The sequence below is a fragment of the Heteronotia binoei genome, chromosome 21, assembly GCF_032191835.1.
Source record: "Heteronotia binoei isolate CCM8104 ecotype False Entrance Well chromosome 21, APGP_CSIRO_Hbin_v1, whole genome shotgun sequence".
Lineage (NCBI taxonomy): Eukaryota > Metazoa > Chordata > Lepidosauria > Squamata > Gekkonidae > Heteronotia > Heteronotia binoei.
In genome coordinates, this window is record NC_083243.1 from 41,584,994 (window position 1) to 41,600,118 (window position 15,125).

General features: G+C 41.0%; 1 protein-coding gene across 1 annotated transcript in view; it reads left to right on the forward strand.

Moving 5' to 3' along the window:
- KCNK10 (potassium two pore domain channel subfamily K member 10) overlaps positions 1-12,610 on the forward strand; it is a 122,313-nt gene extending 109,703 nt beyond the window's left edge. The window contains exons 6-8 of the mRNA XM_060263053.1: positions 3,150-3,339; positions 9,214-9,356; positions 10,691-12,610. Of these exons, the coding sequence (XP_060119036.1) occupies positions 3,150-3,339; positions 9,214-9,356; positions 10,691-11,311 (954 nt within the window). The 3' untranslated portion in view covers positions 11,312-12,610. The remainder of the gene's footprint in view (positions 1-3,149; positions 3,340-9,213; positions 9,357-10,690) is intronic.
- Positions 12,611-15,125: the final 2,515 nt, after the last annotated feature.

Sequence of the window (15,125 nt, forward strand, 5' to 3'; positions counted from 1 at the left end):
TCCCCCATCCTATAGCCATGCATTGGATTTTTCTTACCTAAATGCAGAACTTTAAATATATCCCTGTTAAAATTCATTTTATTGGTTTTAGCCTAGTTTTCCAGCCTGTCAAGATCATCCTGTATCCTTTGTCTGTCTTCTACCGTATTTGCAACCCCTCCCAATTTAGTATCTTCTGCAAATTTAATAAGCATTCCCTCTATTCCTTCATAAGCATTCCCTTCTATTCCTCTATCCTGAATGCTGACAGCTCTGCAGATGCTGTTTCACTTGTTCACACAGATAACTTCTCCTTCAGCAGCACTTCAACTCTGGTTGGTCCACAGCACCTCAGCAGATACCAGTTTTGATATTTCAGGGAACATCCTTAGCTGTCTTCCCCAGCCCTCTCACTCCTTCCCACAAAGAGACCCTGTCTGGCTGCTAGGTAACCATTTACACTCTCCTCAAAATCTCCCTTTTTTTCATGGCAACCTGTCATTTCTTAAAAGCTTACATTATCCTTTCAGTTAAACATTTGATACTCTGGCAAATTCTACACTTTCTCCATTATAGCCCACTGTGGTCTTTGCCAGTCTCTTCCTTTCAGATTCTTCAGAGGTTTTTTTTTTTTTTTTTGGCCAAAGCAGTCATTAGCCTAAGAGACATGTTAATAGATTGTTAACTTTCTATCTCTGAAGCTATGTTAAGTCAGACATTGTATGAATTTAATCTCCCAGTCTTTTCTCTTGAGGCTAAGGCTCAATTCAGATGCCATGTAAATCATAGCTTAATGACTGTGGGTAGTGTGAATACCCAAACATAGGTTACTCCACTTGTTAACAGATCCAAGTGGGCAGCTGTGTTGGTCTGAAGCAGCTGAAAAAAGCAGGAGTCAAGTGCACCTTTAAGACCAACAAAGTTTTGATTCAGAACATAAGCTTTCGTGTGCTAAAAGCGCACTTCTTCAAACAAGAGGATCAGGTACAGTGGGTACTGTACCTCATCACTTCATCTGAAGAAGTGTGCTTTTAGCACACGAAAGCTTATGTTTGTAATAAAACTGTGACTCCTGCTTTGTTCATCCACTTGTTACTGTTAGGGTATGTCAAACCAGGATATGAACCTGTAGGTTGGTCTATTAACTGCAGTTAGTCTTAACCATGGTTCCATGTAATGTACAAACATGAATATCCTGGCTTGTTCTCCAGTGCCACCCCTGCTGTTTTTCAGGCCAGGATACCTGTTGGCTCTTTGTGGGGAAAACAAGCAAAGATGAAGGCAATGAACCTATCATTCGCCAAGGCAAGCCAGGATTTCAACAATGGTCTGTGAGCTGAGTTCTAATTTTATAAACTGACCATAGTAAAAATAAACTAATTCTTCCATTCAAGTCAGTAAAAACTCTTTCCACTCAGACGTTCTCCATGCAATGGAATGGCATAAGGAAGTGAGAAAGGCCTCAACCTGGTAAAGATTTCAGAGGCTCTATAAAGCAGCTTTTCTGACATATATTGATGGCTTGTGAGTGGAGGTTATACTCTGCTCATTTTTACCTGTATTTTTGTGAACTGAGATTTTAGTTGGCTTTAATGGGAGCATCTTTGAGTCCTGGTGATTGGGAGAAAGTAGTATATCAGCCTTCTGAATAAGTAAACAAATCATAGTTTTAAGTCTGAGCAGAGTAAATACTAGGTGTTGATTCCTCTGCCTTTTGAGGTTGCAATGCCACAAAGATCTGGTCATCATCCATAGCCATATTCTCGTTATCCAGATGTGTTTAATCAAGTCAGTTGCCCCTTCCCCCAAAAATCTTTAGGAGTATTTCTAACTTTGCTGTCTACCCATCTAGAAGTGTCTCTGTTATGAGCTAGAAATCTCTGTTATCTAGAAGTGTCTCTGTTATGAGCTAGAAATTAAAACATATTTTCTTTAGCTTAATGGATCACTGAAGGCCTGGAATTATTTTCTGGAGATGGTCTGAAGCCTTTGCATTTGGATATGCCCAGTACTATACCTCATAATATGAATTACTCTTAAGGGCCAGTACAAAAATGATCTAAAGGAGGTTTCTCAGTTGGAGATGGTTATGTGATACCTTGAATCATTAAAGATGGGTCTCAGCTCATATAGGAGCACATCTAATTCCCATATGGTAGCAAGAAAGTTTTGTTTAAATATCATATCCATCAAATCTTAAAGGTTTTATCTTTCATACTGGCAGATCTCCTGTTGTCTTAAACACCATGTAAAGCAGACTTTTCATTGATCCAATGTGCATTCTCTTAGGAAACCTACATAAACATTTCATTCCTTTGTAAAGAAACAACTTTTCTTTTGAAAATCCCAGAATATGATGTTGATTATTGTAGTTTCATGGAGATCAGATGGGAAGCTCTGGGGGAGGGAATACACAGGAATACATGGTAGTTGTTTGAACAAAGTTTGAGTCCATTGGAACCTTTAAGACCAACAAAGTTTTATTTAGGTATAAGTTTTTGTTCATATTCACATTTTTTCACATACAGTAAAATGGAAGTCACCAGTCCATACATATAGATAAGAAGAAGAAGATATTGGATTTATATTAGAGTCTCAGAACGGTGACAATCTCCTTTACCTCCCCCCCCCCACAACAGACATCCTGTGAGGTAGGTGGGGCTAAGAGAGCTCTTACAGCAGCTGCCCTTTCAAGGATAACTCATACGAAAGCTATGACTGACCCAAGGCCATTCGAGCTGCTGCGAGTGGAGGAGTGGGGAATCAAACCTGGTCCACGCACTTAACCACTACACCAAACTGGCAGGTAGGAAGATAGATAGAGGGTAGGAAGCAAAATGGCATACAGCATATTGAAGAAGAGTAACAAGCTTAGGTTACCGTTTCCTTGGGTTTAATTGTGGGGGGGGAAACATAATGAAGGAAATAAATATGTCAAAATTGAAGACTGATGAACAGATGTATCCTTAATTGTGGAATGCTAGAGTAATTAACTGGTAGTTATTAGTTCATCTAAAATATCTCTGCAGCCATACCAAGAAATCTATACCTGCACTACATTTTCATAACTGCTTTTAGGGGGTTGACTGATGTGTATTTGATTTTCCATGAAAACATGTCATTTTATCAGGAAGCAATATATCAACAACCACACATTATTTGTTTTGCAGAAGAAACAAGTGAGCCAAACGAAGATCCGGGTGATCTCAACCATTCTGTTCATCCTGGCCGGTTGTATCGTTTTTGTCACCATTCCAGCAGTCATTTTCAAATACATTGAACAAGAATGGTCAGCTCTGGACTCCATTTATTTTGTGGTTGTCACCCTGACCACCGTTGGCTTTGGTGATTTTGTGGCAGGTAAGACATTTGACTAGTATATTGGGGAGAGAATTGAATATGTTTGCAAATGCATGTGTCTCTTCCCCAGTCTTGCCATTGAAGATGCATATTGACATGGAGCTCTATGAAAGAAAAAAAAAAAGATATAATGCCTCGGCAGTCCAGGAAGAGAGGGACTGTGGCTCTGGGCCAGATCACATGCTTTGCATTCAGAAGGTCTCAGGTTCAGATCTTAAAGGATCTTGGGTAGCAGGATTAGGGAAAGGCCCTTTCTTTTTAAGACCCTGAGGAGCCACTGCCTGTCTGAGAAGAACTTTGAGAAACCACTGATCTCACTCAGTGTAGGGCTAAACAAAAGATGATGGCAAACTCATGGCTGCCAGGAGGACGCCATTCCTATTTTAAAGTGATTTTAAAATGCCACAAGGGCTGAGTCTTGATGGGGCCCATAGTGCAGAGCTCTTTCCTCTTAACCCTGCTCCTTCTCAAGTGCCAAAACAGTTATGGGTCTCATGTTTAGCTTGGTGCTGGGGCCGCTTCATATGAGTGAGACAGGAGAATTGGGTGCAGTCACCTCTTGATCTCCTCTTCCTGCCACACAGCAGATCAGTAGGGGGGTGGATTATAATTGTTTTGAAAGGGCTCCCAATGCTCAGGCCCAGCTGCTCTGCACTTATTCTGTTGGATTGGGAAAGAGACTTGCAAACATTGGTTCAGATCTAATTGATGACTTCTGAGGATGCTAGATAATTTCTGCAATGGAGTGTGCTTCCTCTTCCACTCTCATTTCCAGTTGCACATGGGCTCATAGAAAACCACTGATCTTATGCAAAAAGACGGGTTAGCGGTGATGTGTGCAGAATTCATTCATAGGATCCAAGTCATTATTTTTATTTTGGGCATGGAAGGTGCAGTAAATAGTAGGGTGACAGTTGGTTTGGCGTGCCAGATAATCCCAAAGCTCAGTAACCTTGCCTAAGAAAAGAATGACATTTCACCAAATAAATCAACTCCTTGGTATCCTCTACTGGGAATCCATGGTATCTAAAAGATGCACACAAATGAATGTGATTCTGCCCCTCCCCCCTATTTTATGTATTCTCTAATACTCATAACCTTTCAAAGGGTGGCAAAAATGTTTGTGAAAAATCTCTTTGCAAAAGTGGAAGACAGGTATCACAAGTACAATCTGTCCCAAAAGCCATTTCAAAAGTATTTGTTAAAGGCTTATATATAATACAGTGTGGATGGCACATTGAACCAGCCTGCAGAATTTTACTCTTCATCCTTAATAGAACTTTTGGCAGGAGACCCATCCCATTATAGAAGTCTGACATTGGATGCTAAAGACTAATGAGGTGTGTGCAGTGTGGATGTTATGTACTTGCTGGGATGAGAACACTACAGTCCTCGGCCATAAATATCTGTTCCTGCCAATTCTGCCAGCAAATGTGCTGCTTGGGGACTAGAGGGCAAAGGAAGAAGTGAACATCATTTTTCAGGACTGTGATGAAGAAGAAGGTTACATACTTCTTGTTACTGTTATTATTTTCTGTAGAACTTCCTGGACACAAAGTACTTTCTGCTCCTTGGGTACAGCCCACCAATCTTTGTTTTGTCACTACTGTTTTTCCCCCATGGTGTTTAGTATGAGTGCCATGAATGTAGGATGCCATTGTGAACTTCCTTACTGCTAACAGCCACTGAAGATAAGTGGAGGATGGAACTCTATGGAAGCTTTCACACAAGAGATTTGGCCTGACCTAGCTACACCTCCCATTCAGATTAAATGTGTATGATCACACAAGAACATCTGCCCTCCAAGCCACATCCATTCTCACCCCATCTCCAGATGCCTCGTATCAGGAATAAAAAGCCACGTGGTTCTTCCCGGTAGTTTCCCCCTGGATGCAACTCATTAAGTGGAAGAGCAGTGTGATCACGCCAAGTCTTTCCCAGCACATTCAGCTCCTCCCCCCAACCTCTCTCCAAGGAGCACTTGTGCACTTCTCTGCTTGAGTGCACACACTGGGGGACTTGAGAAACAAAAAACCCCAGCCCTTTCAACAACGGGTCTGTGGATGAGGCATGCTAGCTGTCTGAATAGGCAACCATAGACTGCTGCCGGGATCCTGCTGCTTCGATGGTGGCTGTCTGATAGCCTGGAAATGGACCAAACTCAAGCGGTTTTTTCGAAACCGAGATATCAATTTCCCAGTGTGATAGCACCCAATGTTAAAGGAAGCTGACATTTAAGCAATTTATCCTTCTGATTCCTTTAAAATTCTTTTGGACACAGTCAGGGAGCATTAATGATGCAGTCCCAAACAGGGTTAGACCATTAACTTTAGCAGAGTTAGGGTCACTAAATTACACTATATTGTAACATGTAGTGTTTAGGCTCCCGCAACCTGACTTTGACTGGCACAGTCAGACATCAGTTTCAGGGGAACTAATTTCCCAAGCATGCAGATCCCCATTTCTGAATGGGACCACAGTATGGGCTCTGTTTGCAAACAGTACACTCCCTGGACCATTTTGGGTCAGGAGAATGGCATTGTGTGTGGGCGGGGGAGACTGAGCTCTTTCTCCCTTGATGCCAGGGTCCCAATTCAACTTGGGGCTTCATGTGCTTGGGGAATGAGTGCACCTGATGGCTGCCTGTCTCACCTGGATCTATCTCAGTCAGTCAGGTTGGGGGAGCCCAAATACTGCATGTTACAAATTGTAACATGCAGTTTAACCCTTAGAAGGATATAAATCCGCTGAAGATTACTACTGTGAATGTTTAGAATAGTTTTACCATTGTGAAGCTGGGAAGATCAGCTATCAATCTGTGGTCATCACACAGTCCTTGCTGTGAATCCTGCTGGTTAAAGCAGCATAAAATAAAAAATAAATCACGGTGGGTAGCAACAGAATAAAGTTAGAGTCCAGTGACACCTTTAAGATCATCAAAGTTTTATTCAAGGTATGAGCTTTCATGTGCAAGCACACTTCTTCAGATAGTGTCCGAAGAAGTGTGCTTGCACCTTGAATGAAATTTTGTTGGTCTTAAAGGTGCTGCTGGACTCTAACCAGATAAACCATAGAATAAAGTAAGAGTCCAGTAGCACCTTTAAGACCAACAAAGTTTTATTCAAGTTTTTGTGTGTTATACACACACACACTTCCTCAGATATAATGAAATGGGAGAAAAGTGTTCAAATTTATAGACAGAGTTGAAAAAAAATGAATTAGCATATAATATATAATTGCAATTATATATAACATATAATTGCAATCAAAAAGGCCAATGCCATGCTGGGAATTATTAGGAAGGGAATTGATAAATCAGCCAGTATCATAATGTGCGGTCTCATTTGGAGTACTGTGTGCAGTTCTGGTTGCCGCACCTCAAAAAGGATATTATAGCATTGGAGAAAGTCCAGAAAAGGGCAACTAGAATGATTAAAGGGCTGGAACACTTTCCCTATGAAGAAAGGTTGAAACGCTTGGGGCTCTTTAGCTTGGAGAAACGTCGCCTGCGGGGCGACGTGATAGAGGTTTACAAGATAATGTATGGGATGGAGGAAGTAGAGAAAGAAGTCCTTTTCTCCCAATACAAGAACTCGTGGGCATTCGATGAAATTGCTGAGCAGTCAGGTTAAAACGGATAAAAGGAAGTACTTCTTCACCCAAAGGGTGATTAACATGTAGAATTCACTGCCACAGGAGGTGGTGGCGGCTACAAGCATAGCCAGCTTCAAGAGGGGATTGGATAAAAATATGGAGCAGAGGTCCATCAGTGGCTATTAGCCACAGTGTGTGTGTGCGCGTGTGTGTATATATATATATAAAAAATTTGGCCACTGTGTGACACAGAGTGTTGGACTGGATGGGCCATTGGCCTGATCCATCATGGCTTCTCTTATGTTCTTAATATGATGTAAACATTTTGAGATAAAGCAAGGACAACAAGCCAAGTACACAGGGTCAACAACATAATACATTTTTCCCAAATCTGTCTATGAATTCGAATGCTTTTCATCCATTTGATTGTCTCTGAAGAAGTGTGTGTGTGTAACACACAAAAACTTACACCTTGAATAAAACTTTGTTGGTCTTAAAGGTGCTACTGGACTCTTACTTTATGCTGGGGCTTCAGACTAACATGGTTAGCCACTTGGACCTACCAAATAAATCACATTGAGGCTTCCTTGCTGCTGTTAGCTATCTTCCCTTAAAGGAGCATTATTCAGAGATCCAGCATGTGTTCCTCAGAGATATGCTAATATCAATTACCCGATGAGAATGGTGGTCCCCCCTTAGTCTGTATTGACAGCATTGCTTGGAAATTTTCCCCTTTGAACTGTAGTGGGAAAAACTGTAACATTTAGGTGGGAGTTCACCAAAGAAGTATAGATCAGTAAGTAGATTGAGCCCCTCTTCTGGAAAAGATTTTATATGAGTGAAAAATGCAATGCAAAAACAAACTCACAGAAAACCCGAGGGAGAAAACAGAACAGGCTGAGGGGAGGGGGGGGGGGACTAGCAAAAGTTACTCTGTGTGGCCTGCTTGCCCTTTGCCATAGATCCCCTTAAGCTGCTTTCATATCTCCCACTGATACATGTGCAATTAGAATAACCTCACTGCAACATAGCAACCAGTGCCCAGAACTGCTTGCCCTCTTTGAGAAGCTCTGGAGGCGAAGCAACTAGTGTATGTGGAGAGAGATTTGCATCAGAAACAATATTGGAGTCCCAGACAAACAATTGCATACTTTGGTTTTTATATGAGTTTTCAAGTCATTGTAAGCCAGCTCCTGGCTAAATGGCACTTAACAGGCTTCTTTGGAATGCAGGAGATCCCTAACAGCCTATAAAAGTGTGAAAACTCAAGGGGATGTGGGAGGAGGGGGAGGGGAGGGAACACTGAACCAGAATATAGAAAGGGGGGGAGGAATCATGAGTTCTCTTTATGGCTAGATCTAAATAAATGACATTTTGTGGGCCTTCCTCAATTAACCATCAAATTTGGCCTGTACAGAAAAGGAAGGAAATAAGGTTGCTTTCTAAGTTAACCATGCTTAAAATATAGCTGTGGGTATAGCAAATAATGTTTCCAGTCTGGAATTGCAGTGCCGTCCTAAGGGGCCACATCCTTCTGAGCCCACTGATTTCAATGTGCGTTGACAGGCAGTGCACAGAAACCTATCCTGGGAGCTGTGTATGGGAGATTATAAGATCTGATATGGAGAAGTCAGGTTTTGAAGGTTAAGAATGAGAATTTAGGTTTTTAGGTCTGAGAAAGAAGGGCTAGTCTAACAGAAATGTAAATTATTAAATAAAGGATGTCATATCTTTAGACCACGTTCTCTATCTGGGGAACTCAGGAGTTTCAGTAGGGCAGCAGGAGTTTGCTGGGTCTAGTGTGTAACTAGGTTGTAGCAGAGGGCTGACCTGCCTGAGAGTGTTTTCTTGAGATATGTACAGTTTGAAGCCTAACATCCCCAAATTTTTAGTGAATATTTACCTCTGTTGTGTGCCTAGCTTGCATTGCTGTCTGTCTGCTTCTCCCATTTTTAACCTTGCTTTCCTTTGAGGAGTTCTGGAGGACATTCAGCATTCTCCATTGTTCAGATCTACAACTTCAGCTAAGTTCGGCATGTAATTTAAAGTCAGTTCAAATTGAGTGTGAGTGCATTTATTTCGAATAATTAGTACATCTTCTCAAGGCCAGCATAAACGGGACAGAGAGTATCCAGTTTTGTTTTCCTATCAAAGTAACTTCAGGGTAGGAGTAGCAGGGGTGGGATAAAGCAAAAAAAAGTAGGAGAGCAGGCATATTACTGCTATGAACAATTCCAGACCACAAACCAAACACTGCTTTTTGTTCTCCCCCCAATTCAGGAGGAAATACTGAAATCCAGTATCGGGAGTGGTACAAGCCCCTGGTGTGGTTCTGGATCCTGGTTGGCCTTGCCTATTTTGCTGCTGTCCTTAGTATGATTGGAGACTGGCTACGGGTTCTTTCAAAGAAGACTAAAGAAGAGGTAATTGTAAGATCCTGATTTATATCAGCAGGTGGTGGGCAAAGGAATGTAAGTGCTGGCTTTGATGACTAGCTGCCACTTTAATCCTCTCCTCCCCTTCCCTTCCTGCATTCTCTCTGCATCTTCAGCAGGCACTTTGCAGAACTGTTGTATTGATCCCAGCATAGGAAAGAAAGAGAATCAGGAATTGATTGAATTACAGAGCACTTTGATGAAGAAAAACTGTCATCAGGGGAGGAAAAAGGTTCACTGATCTCAGGGTTTCCAGGAATTCTGCTGCATCTAACTCAATCCAGTAACCCCCTACAAGGAGCTTAGTTTCTAAATTGCAGTATGGAGTATAGTTATCTGTAAATAATAACTACTAGTCATTAAGCATCTCCAACAACTTGGCAGAGGACAGAAAAACAGTGCATGTGATAGGACTGGGTTGTAACTGCATGTCATTGCATGGTAATACCTGATCTCAAAGGGTGCTCCTGTGTCTTTAATAGCTTGCGGTGAGAGGAGTTGTTTGACGGGCAGTGTCTCCCAGGTGTCTGCAAATGCATCACTTTGAAGGTATTAATGCAGTATAGGAAAGCAGGCAAGAGCCATTTTGAAACTCAAAGAAATATTTGAGACCATGTAGCTTTAGTTGTTGATTTATAACTGGGGCTGCAGTCACACACACTGAATATCCACTTTCAGTGCACTTTCCAACTGGATTTTACTGTGTGAACTTGCAAATACAATTGAAAAGTGCACTGAAAGTGCATTATTCAGTGTGTCTGATCACAGGCTGGGACATTCTTATACAGAAACAGTCATTGTTTCTTTTTATTAGTTTGTTCACTTATTTAAAACATTTTTTGCCATCAAGTTGCGGCTGACTTATGGCAACCTTGTAATGTTTTCAAGGCAAGAGATGTTCAGAGGTAGTTTACCATTTCCTGACTCTGAACAGTGACGGTGGACTTCCTTGGTGGTCTCCCATCCAAATAGTGACCAGCTAAACCCTGTTTAGCTTCTGAGATCTGAAGAGATTGGGCTAGTCTGGACTATTCAAGTCAGTGCTTAAAACATTTATGTCCTGCTTTATCTCCTCAGCCTAAAGGTGGCCAGCGATGCAGCACCAGGTTGGAAGGTCACCAAAAACAGCAGTCCAATTAACAAGATTTTTTACGCAAAAAATAAAGTGCAGATTTTTAAAAAATGAATTTAAAAAGCATGGAATGCAATTTTTAAAAGTGCATATTAAAATCACACACAATTAAAAACACACAACAACATTCTCAGTTTTCCTCAGCTTCCTGCCCCTCCCTTGTGACGTTTGTGTTTTTCCCCCCTGTCAGGTTGGTGAAATAAAAGCCCATGCAGCTGAATGGAAAGCCAATGTGACTGCAGAGTTCAGGGAAACACGGAGACGGCTGAGTGTGGAGATCCACGACAAGCTTCAGCGGGCAGCCACCATCCGGAGCATGGAGCGCAGGCGTCTGGGGCTGGACCAGAGAGCTCACTCTTTGGATATGTTGTCTCCAGAGAAACGCTGTGTTTTTGCTGCCTTGGACAGTGGCCGCTTTAAGGCTTCATCTCAGGAAAGCATCAACAACAAACCGAACAACTTGCGCCTTAAAGGGACGGAACAGCTGAGCAAACATGGGCAGGGGGCATCAGAGGACAACATTGTCAACAAATTTGGCTCTTCTTCCAAGCTGACCAAAAGGAAAAACAAAGACCTGAAAAAGAGCATCCCTGAAGACGTGCGGAAAATTTACGAGACGTTCCGGAACTATTCCTTGGATGAAGAGAAGAAGGAGGAAGATTCGGAGAAAGTGTGCAACTCAGAGCATTCAAGTACTGCTGTTCTCACCAACTGCATTGAACAGCACATGGACCTGGAAAATGGAATGATACCCACTGAAACCAAAGAAAGGGAACATGAAAACAAATCTTTACTTGAAGACAGAAATTAAATGTAAAAAACAAACAAACATTCTTTGACTTTAATGAACCAATGTTAGTCTTTTATACATGTATAAGATATATAGAGATATATGTATCAAGACATGTGCCTTATACAAACTCCTAATTCAATCTGAATTAACATAGCATCCAAGAATATTTCACTGTGCCATAATGACCGAAGCTTGCTCTGCCAAAAGAAATCACAAAGACAACACAGGGGAATGGCATCTAAAGATGGAATATTGACAAAAATGTCAGCCCACATAATGATTACCATTGGGGAAATACCAGCGCTGTGGTAATGCAGCTGGAAAGGAGATCACCATGGCAGGAATGTGTGACAGCAAAGTCTTTGAAGAGCATTTTAGGAAACAAGGAAAGAAAGCATCAAAGTACCTTTTCCAGTGGATGGCCAAGTTTCTTGCTTCTTTCACTGCTGAAATTGTTTTGGTTTTTTTTTCATTAAAAGAGGCAAAATAATGGGGGGAACTGTCAGTTTTAAAATAAGGCAGTGTTTATGGTTTGGCATGGCATCCAAATATTGGTAGTTTTTTTCCCATTTTGTATTAAAAATATTAAAAAGATGAATTAGCTTTCAGTACCTCCACCCCACCCCACCCCAAAGAATGTCCATACACAAGGAGGCTACCAGGACATGAGTTAAAGCATCAACAAAGACAGAGCAGATTATTTTTTTCCAGAAAAAAAGAAAAGAAATACATGAAAACAACACATTTGTGAATATTTATCATAACAAATGAAAAATAAAAAGAGGGGGGAATGACAAAAAATGCCTCCCCTACACTTGGAAGAAGAATCCATTATAAACAGACAATACACTGGAAGAAAACTGAGATAGGAAATATATTGATACCCTTGTGCTTGGTTCGATAAGCAGCGAGCCACTTGGATTTTTTAAAATGAAATTTCACATTCACACTTTGTATCACTGAAGGAACTTCAGTTTTAATGCTGTAATACTCTGAAGACAGAAAGCAAAGCCTTTGCATGATGTCAACAGTTTGCTATTCTCTGTAGCGGAATTTGAATTTTTAAAAATAGACATAACGTGCATATACTATGTCAAGATGAGGGGCGGGGCAAATTTCAAATCTCAGGGCTCGGTGTCCCTATTTGGTGGGTTAGGTTTTAGGTAACAGATGCAAACAACTCTCTCCAAAATTCCATGAAGTGGTGATAAAATTTAATGGAAAGATTTTAAGTGCTTATAGCTTTAAGTGCCATTAATACCATCATATTGTGCAACTATTTAATCACTATGCTTAATATGTTTCTTTGAATTTTTCTTTTCTTTCCTGTCCACTTCAGTTCTCTCCTTCCATTTTCCTCCCTCCCTCCCTTCCTTCCTAAGAAACTTAGCAAAAAATTTTTTTTCAAAGCAAACAACAAATGAGAAGCAAAATACATTTTATTTACACTGTCATATCCTGGGTGAGTGGATATGAAAAGCACAAATTGCTTCAGACTTCAGAATGGATGTTCAGTGATGAGGAAGTGAGAACATTAATTAATAGGAATAACAAACTATGCTTGGATTCTGTGTGTGTTTATATATGTGAGAAAGAGGTGGAGAGTCAGGTATGCATTTCTGATGGTTTAAAAGTGAAGTATTAGTTGGACCTGTATCATCTGAGAATCCTTCATTTATCTTTAAGAGACTGAATAATGTTACAGGTTTGTTTATATTTGCTCAAAATTCATCACATCTATTACCACACTGTATGCCCAGCTTCTCCTATACTATTGGTCAACTATAAATTATGAAGGTATGATTGGGAAGAGTTGGTGAGGGACAATGCAGGTGTGCATGCAGAAGTTCCCAGTTTCAATCCCACGCATCTCCAGGGATCATGATGTAGGTGATGTGAAAGACTGAGACTATGGAGATCTGCTGCCACTCAAAATAGACAATACAGACCAAGGGAAACTATTACTCTGGGTTCCCATTAGAATACAGTAGGATGTTGGGAACTGCTTTTTTATGCCTATGGAAGAATGCAAAAAAGAAACAGGTTGCTTATGACAAGGATGATCATCAGTGCAGCTGTGCAGGAACCAATTTATAGACCATTTTACCAGCCTAACACTTTGATTCTGGACCTATGAATTTTTCTTGCTCTTAAAAGCCACTAGGCAGCAACTAAGGTTGGTGCTGTACCTTTATATTCCCTATAAACATAGAGTTAGCAATAAGCCACATGTCTCCACAGAGTCACCTGCAACATCGAGCCCATGCAGACAACCAAAATACACTCATGTGACCTTTCTCACTCCATGGTCACTTAGTGGCCTGTCATCACCTTAACTAGTGGTCTTTGCAACACATTTGGTGAGGTTGTGTAGTAAAATACATAGTCTTTATCTGTTTGGGGAGAAACAATAGGGATGTTCCATCACATCTATCAATAAGCATCTCCACTTGTGACAGATATCACAGATATTGTTTTCAAGTCGAAACAAGTTGGCCACACGTGGTCTTTGAGAAGACAAATCCTGAGAAGCAGGTGAGACTTAATATTTATTGAATATCAGTCTTATTTGTTGCCACATTCATACCTGGACAAAGAAAATAGACTAGGTGCAGTAGCTGGCGAGACAGCAGACAAATTGCTTTCTCTCTACTAGTTGATACCTAACCATTGATCTCCCAAGTCCTCAGCCAGTAACCTGATTGGGGAAAAAGTCATCTGGTCATCTATACATTCCAATGATTGTTCACTGGTTAGAGGTGGAGTTTGCTGTGATTCAAGCCCAGCTGTCATTTTATGCATTTGGGACATCTGAAAAGGGCTAGTATGGTGAAGTGAGCACAGTGGCAGACCAAAAAGTCCTGCTGCACTATGAAGCTCGTTTGGTGTCTGGGTTTGCCGCCACCCTCTCTTTCTGTGATGTGAGTATAAAATGAGATAGCTACACATAAATAGCTTTGAATTTGTAGGAAGAGAAAATAAAACAACAGAGCCTCCGCTAAAGTTTTCCTTTCAGGGACCTCAACTACTCACTGGCTTTCCTGCAACATTCAGCTCTCCAGCATATGAAGGGAAATTCTACAAATGCCTCCTCTGTTGCTACTCAAGTTGGGAAGGTGTGGTGTTCGAGAGCCCTACGTTAGTCCATCAGTTTGCACAGGAGAAAGTGTTTGAGAAACACTTGGGACCAGGGGCAGATAGGAAGTTCCTGGGGGAAATGGGTGACTTGAAACCATGAGCTGCCTTATTCCTGTCATAGGTCAACATTTCCTTAAAGCTAGATTCCAGTCCAGTAGCACCTTAAGAGACCGATAAGCTTTGGGTGAGAAGGAATAATGTTTTAAGAGTAAGCTAAAGGAGCTTTGACTCCCAAAGGTTCATATCCTCTCTCACCCAAAGCTTATTGGTCTCTAAGGTGCTACTGTACTGGAATGTACTGCAGACTTACATGACTACCCTCTGAAACTAAATTTCCTTAAATAATGTCTTGGCATCAACTGCTGTAGTAGTTGCAGGGACAAAAAGTAATGGTGGATAATCTTGCAGATTCCTCGATTAAAGGCTTTAACCGTTAACATGCAAAGATGCTTCAGGAACTCAATAAAAACAGCTCTCTACCTTCTTACCCTTGCAATGTGCGGATTTGTAGAGCTCCAAATGTTGTTAGTGGTCATCCTGTCAGTCCTTCACTGAACCATCAGATACTGAGAATTATATACTATATACTTAACATATACTATTTGTGTGATAACCTTGAGAAAGTCAGTGGACAGACCAAGATCTCCAGTCATTAATCTGGTGTTTTATAGTTTTTATCCCTTCAACCTGTCAT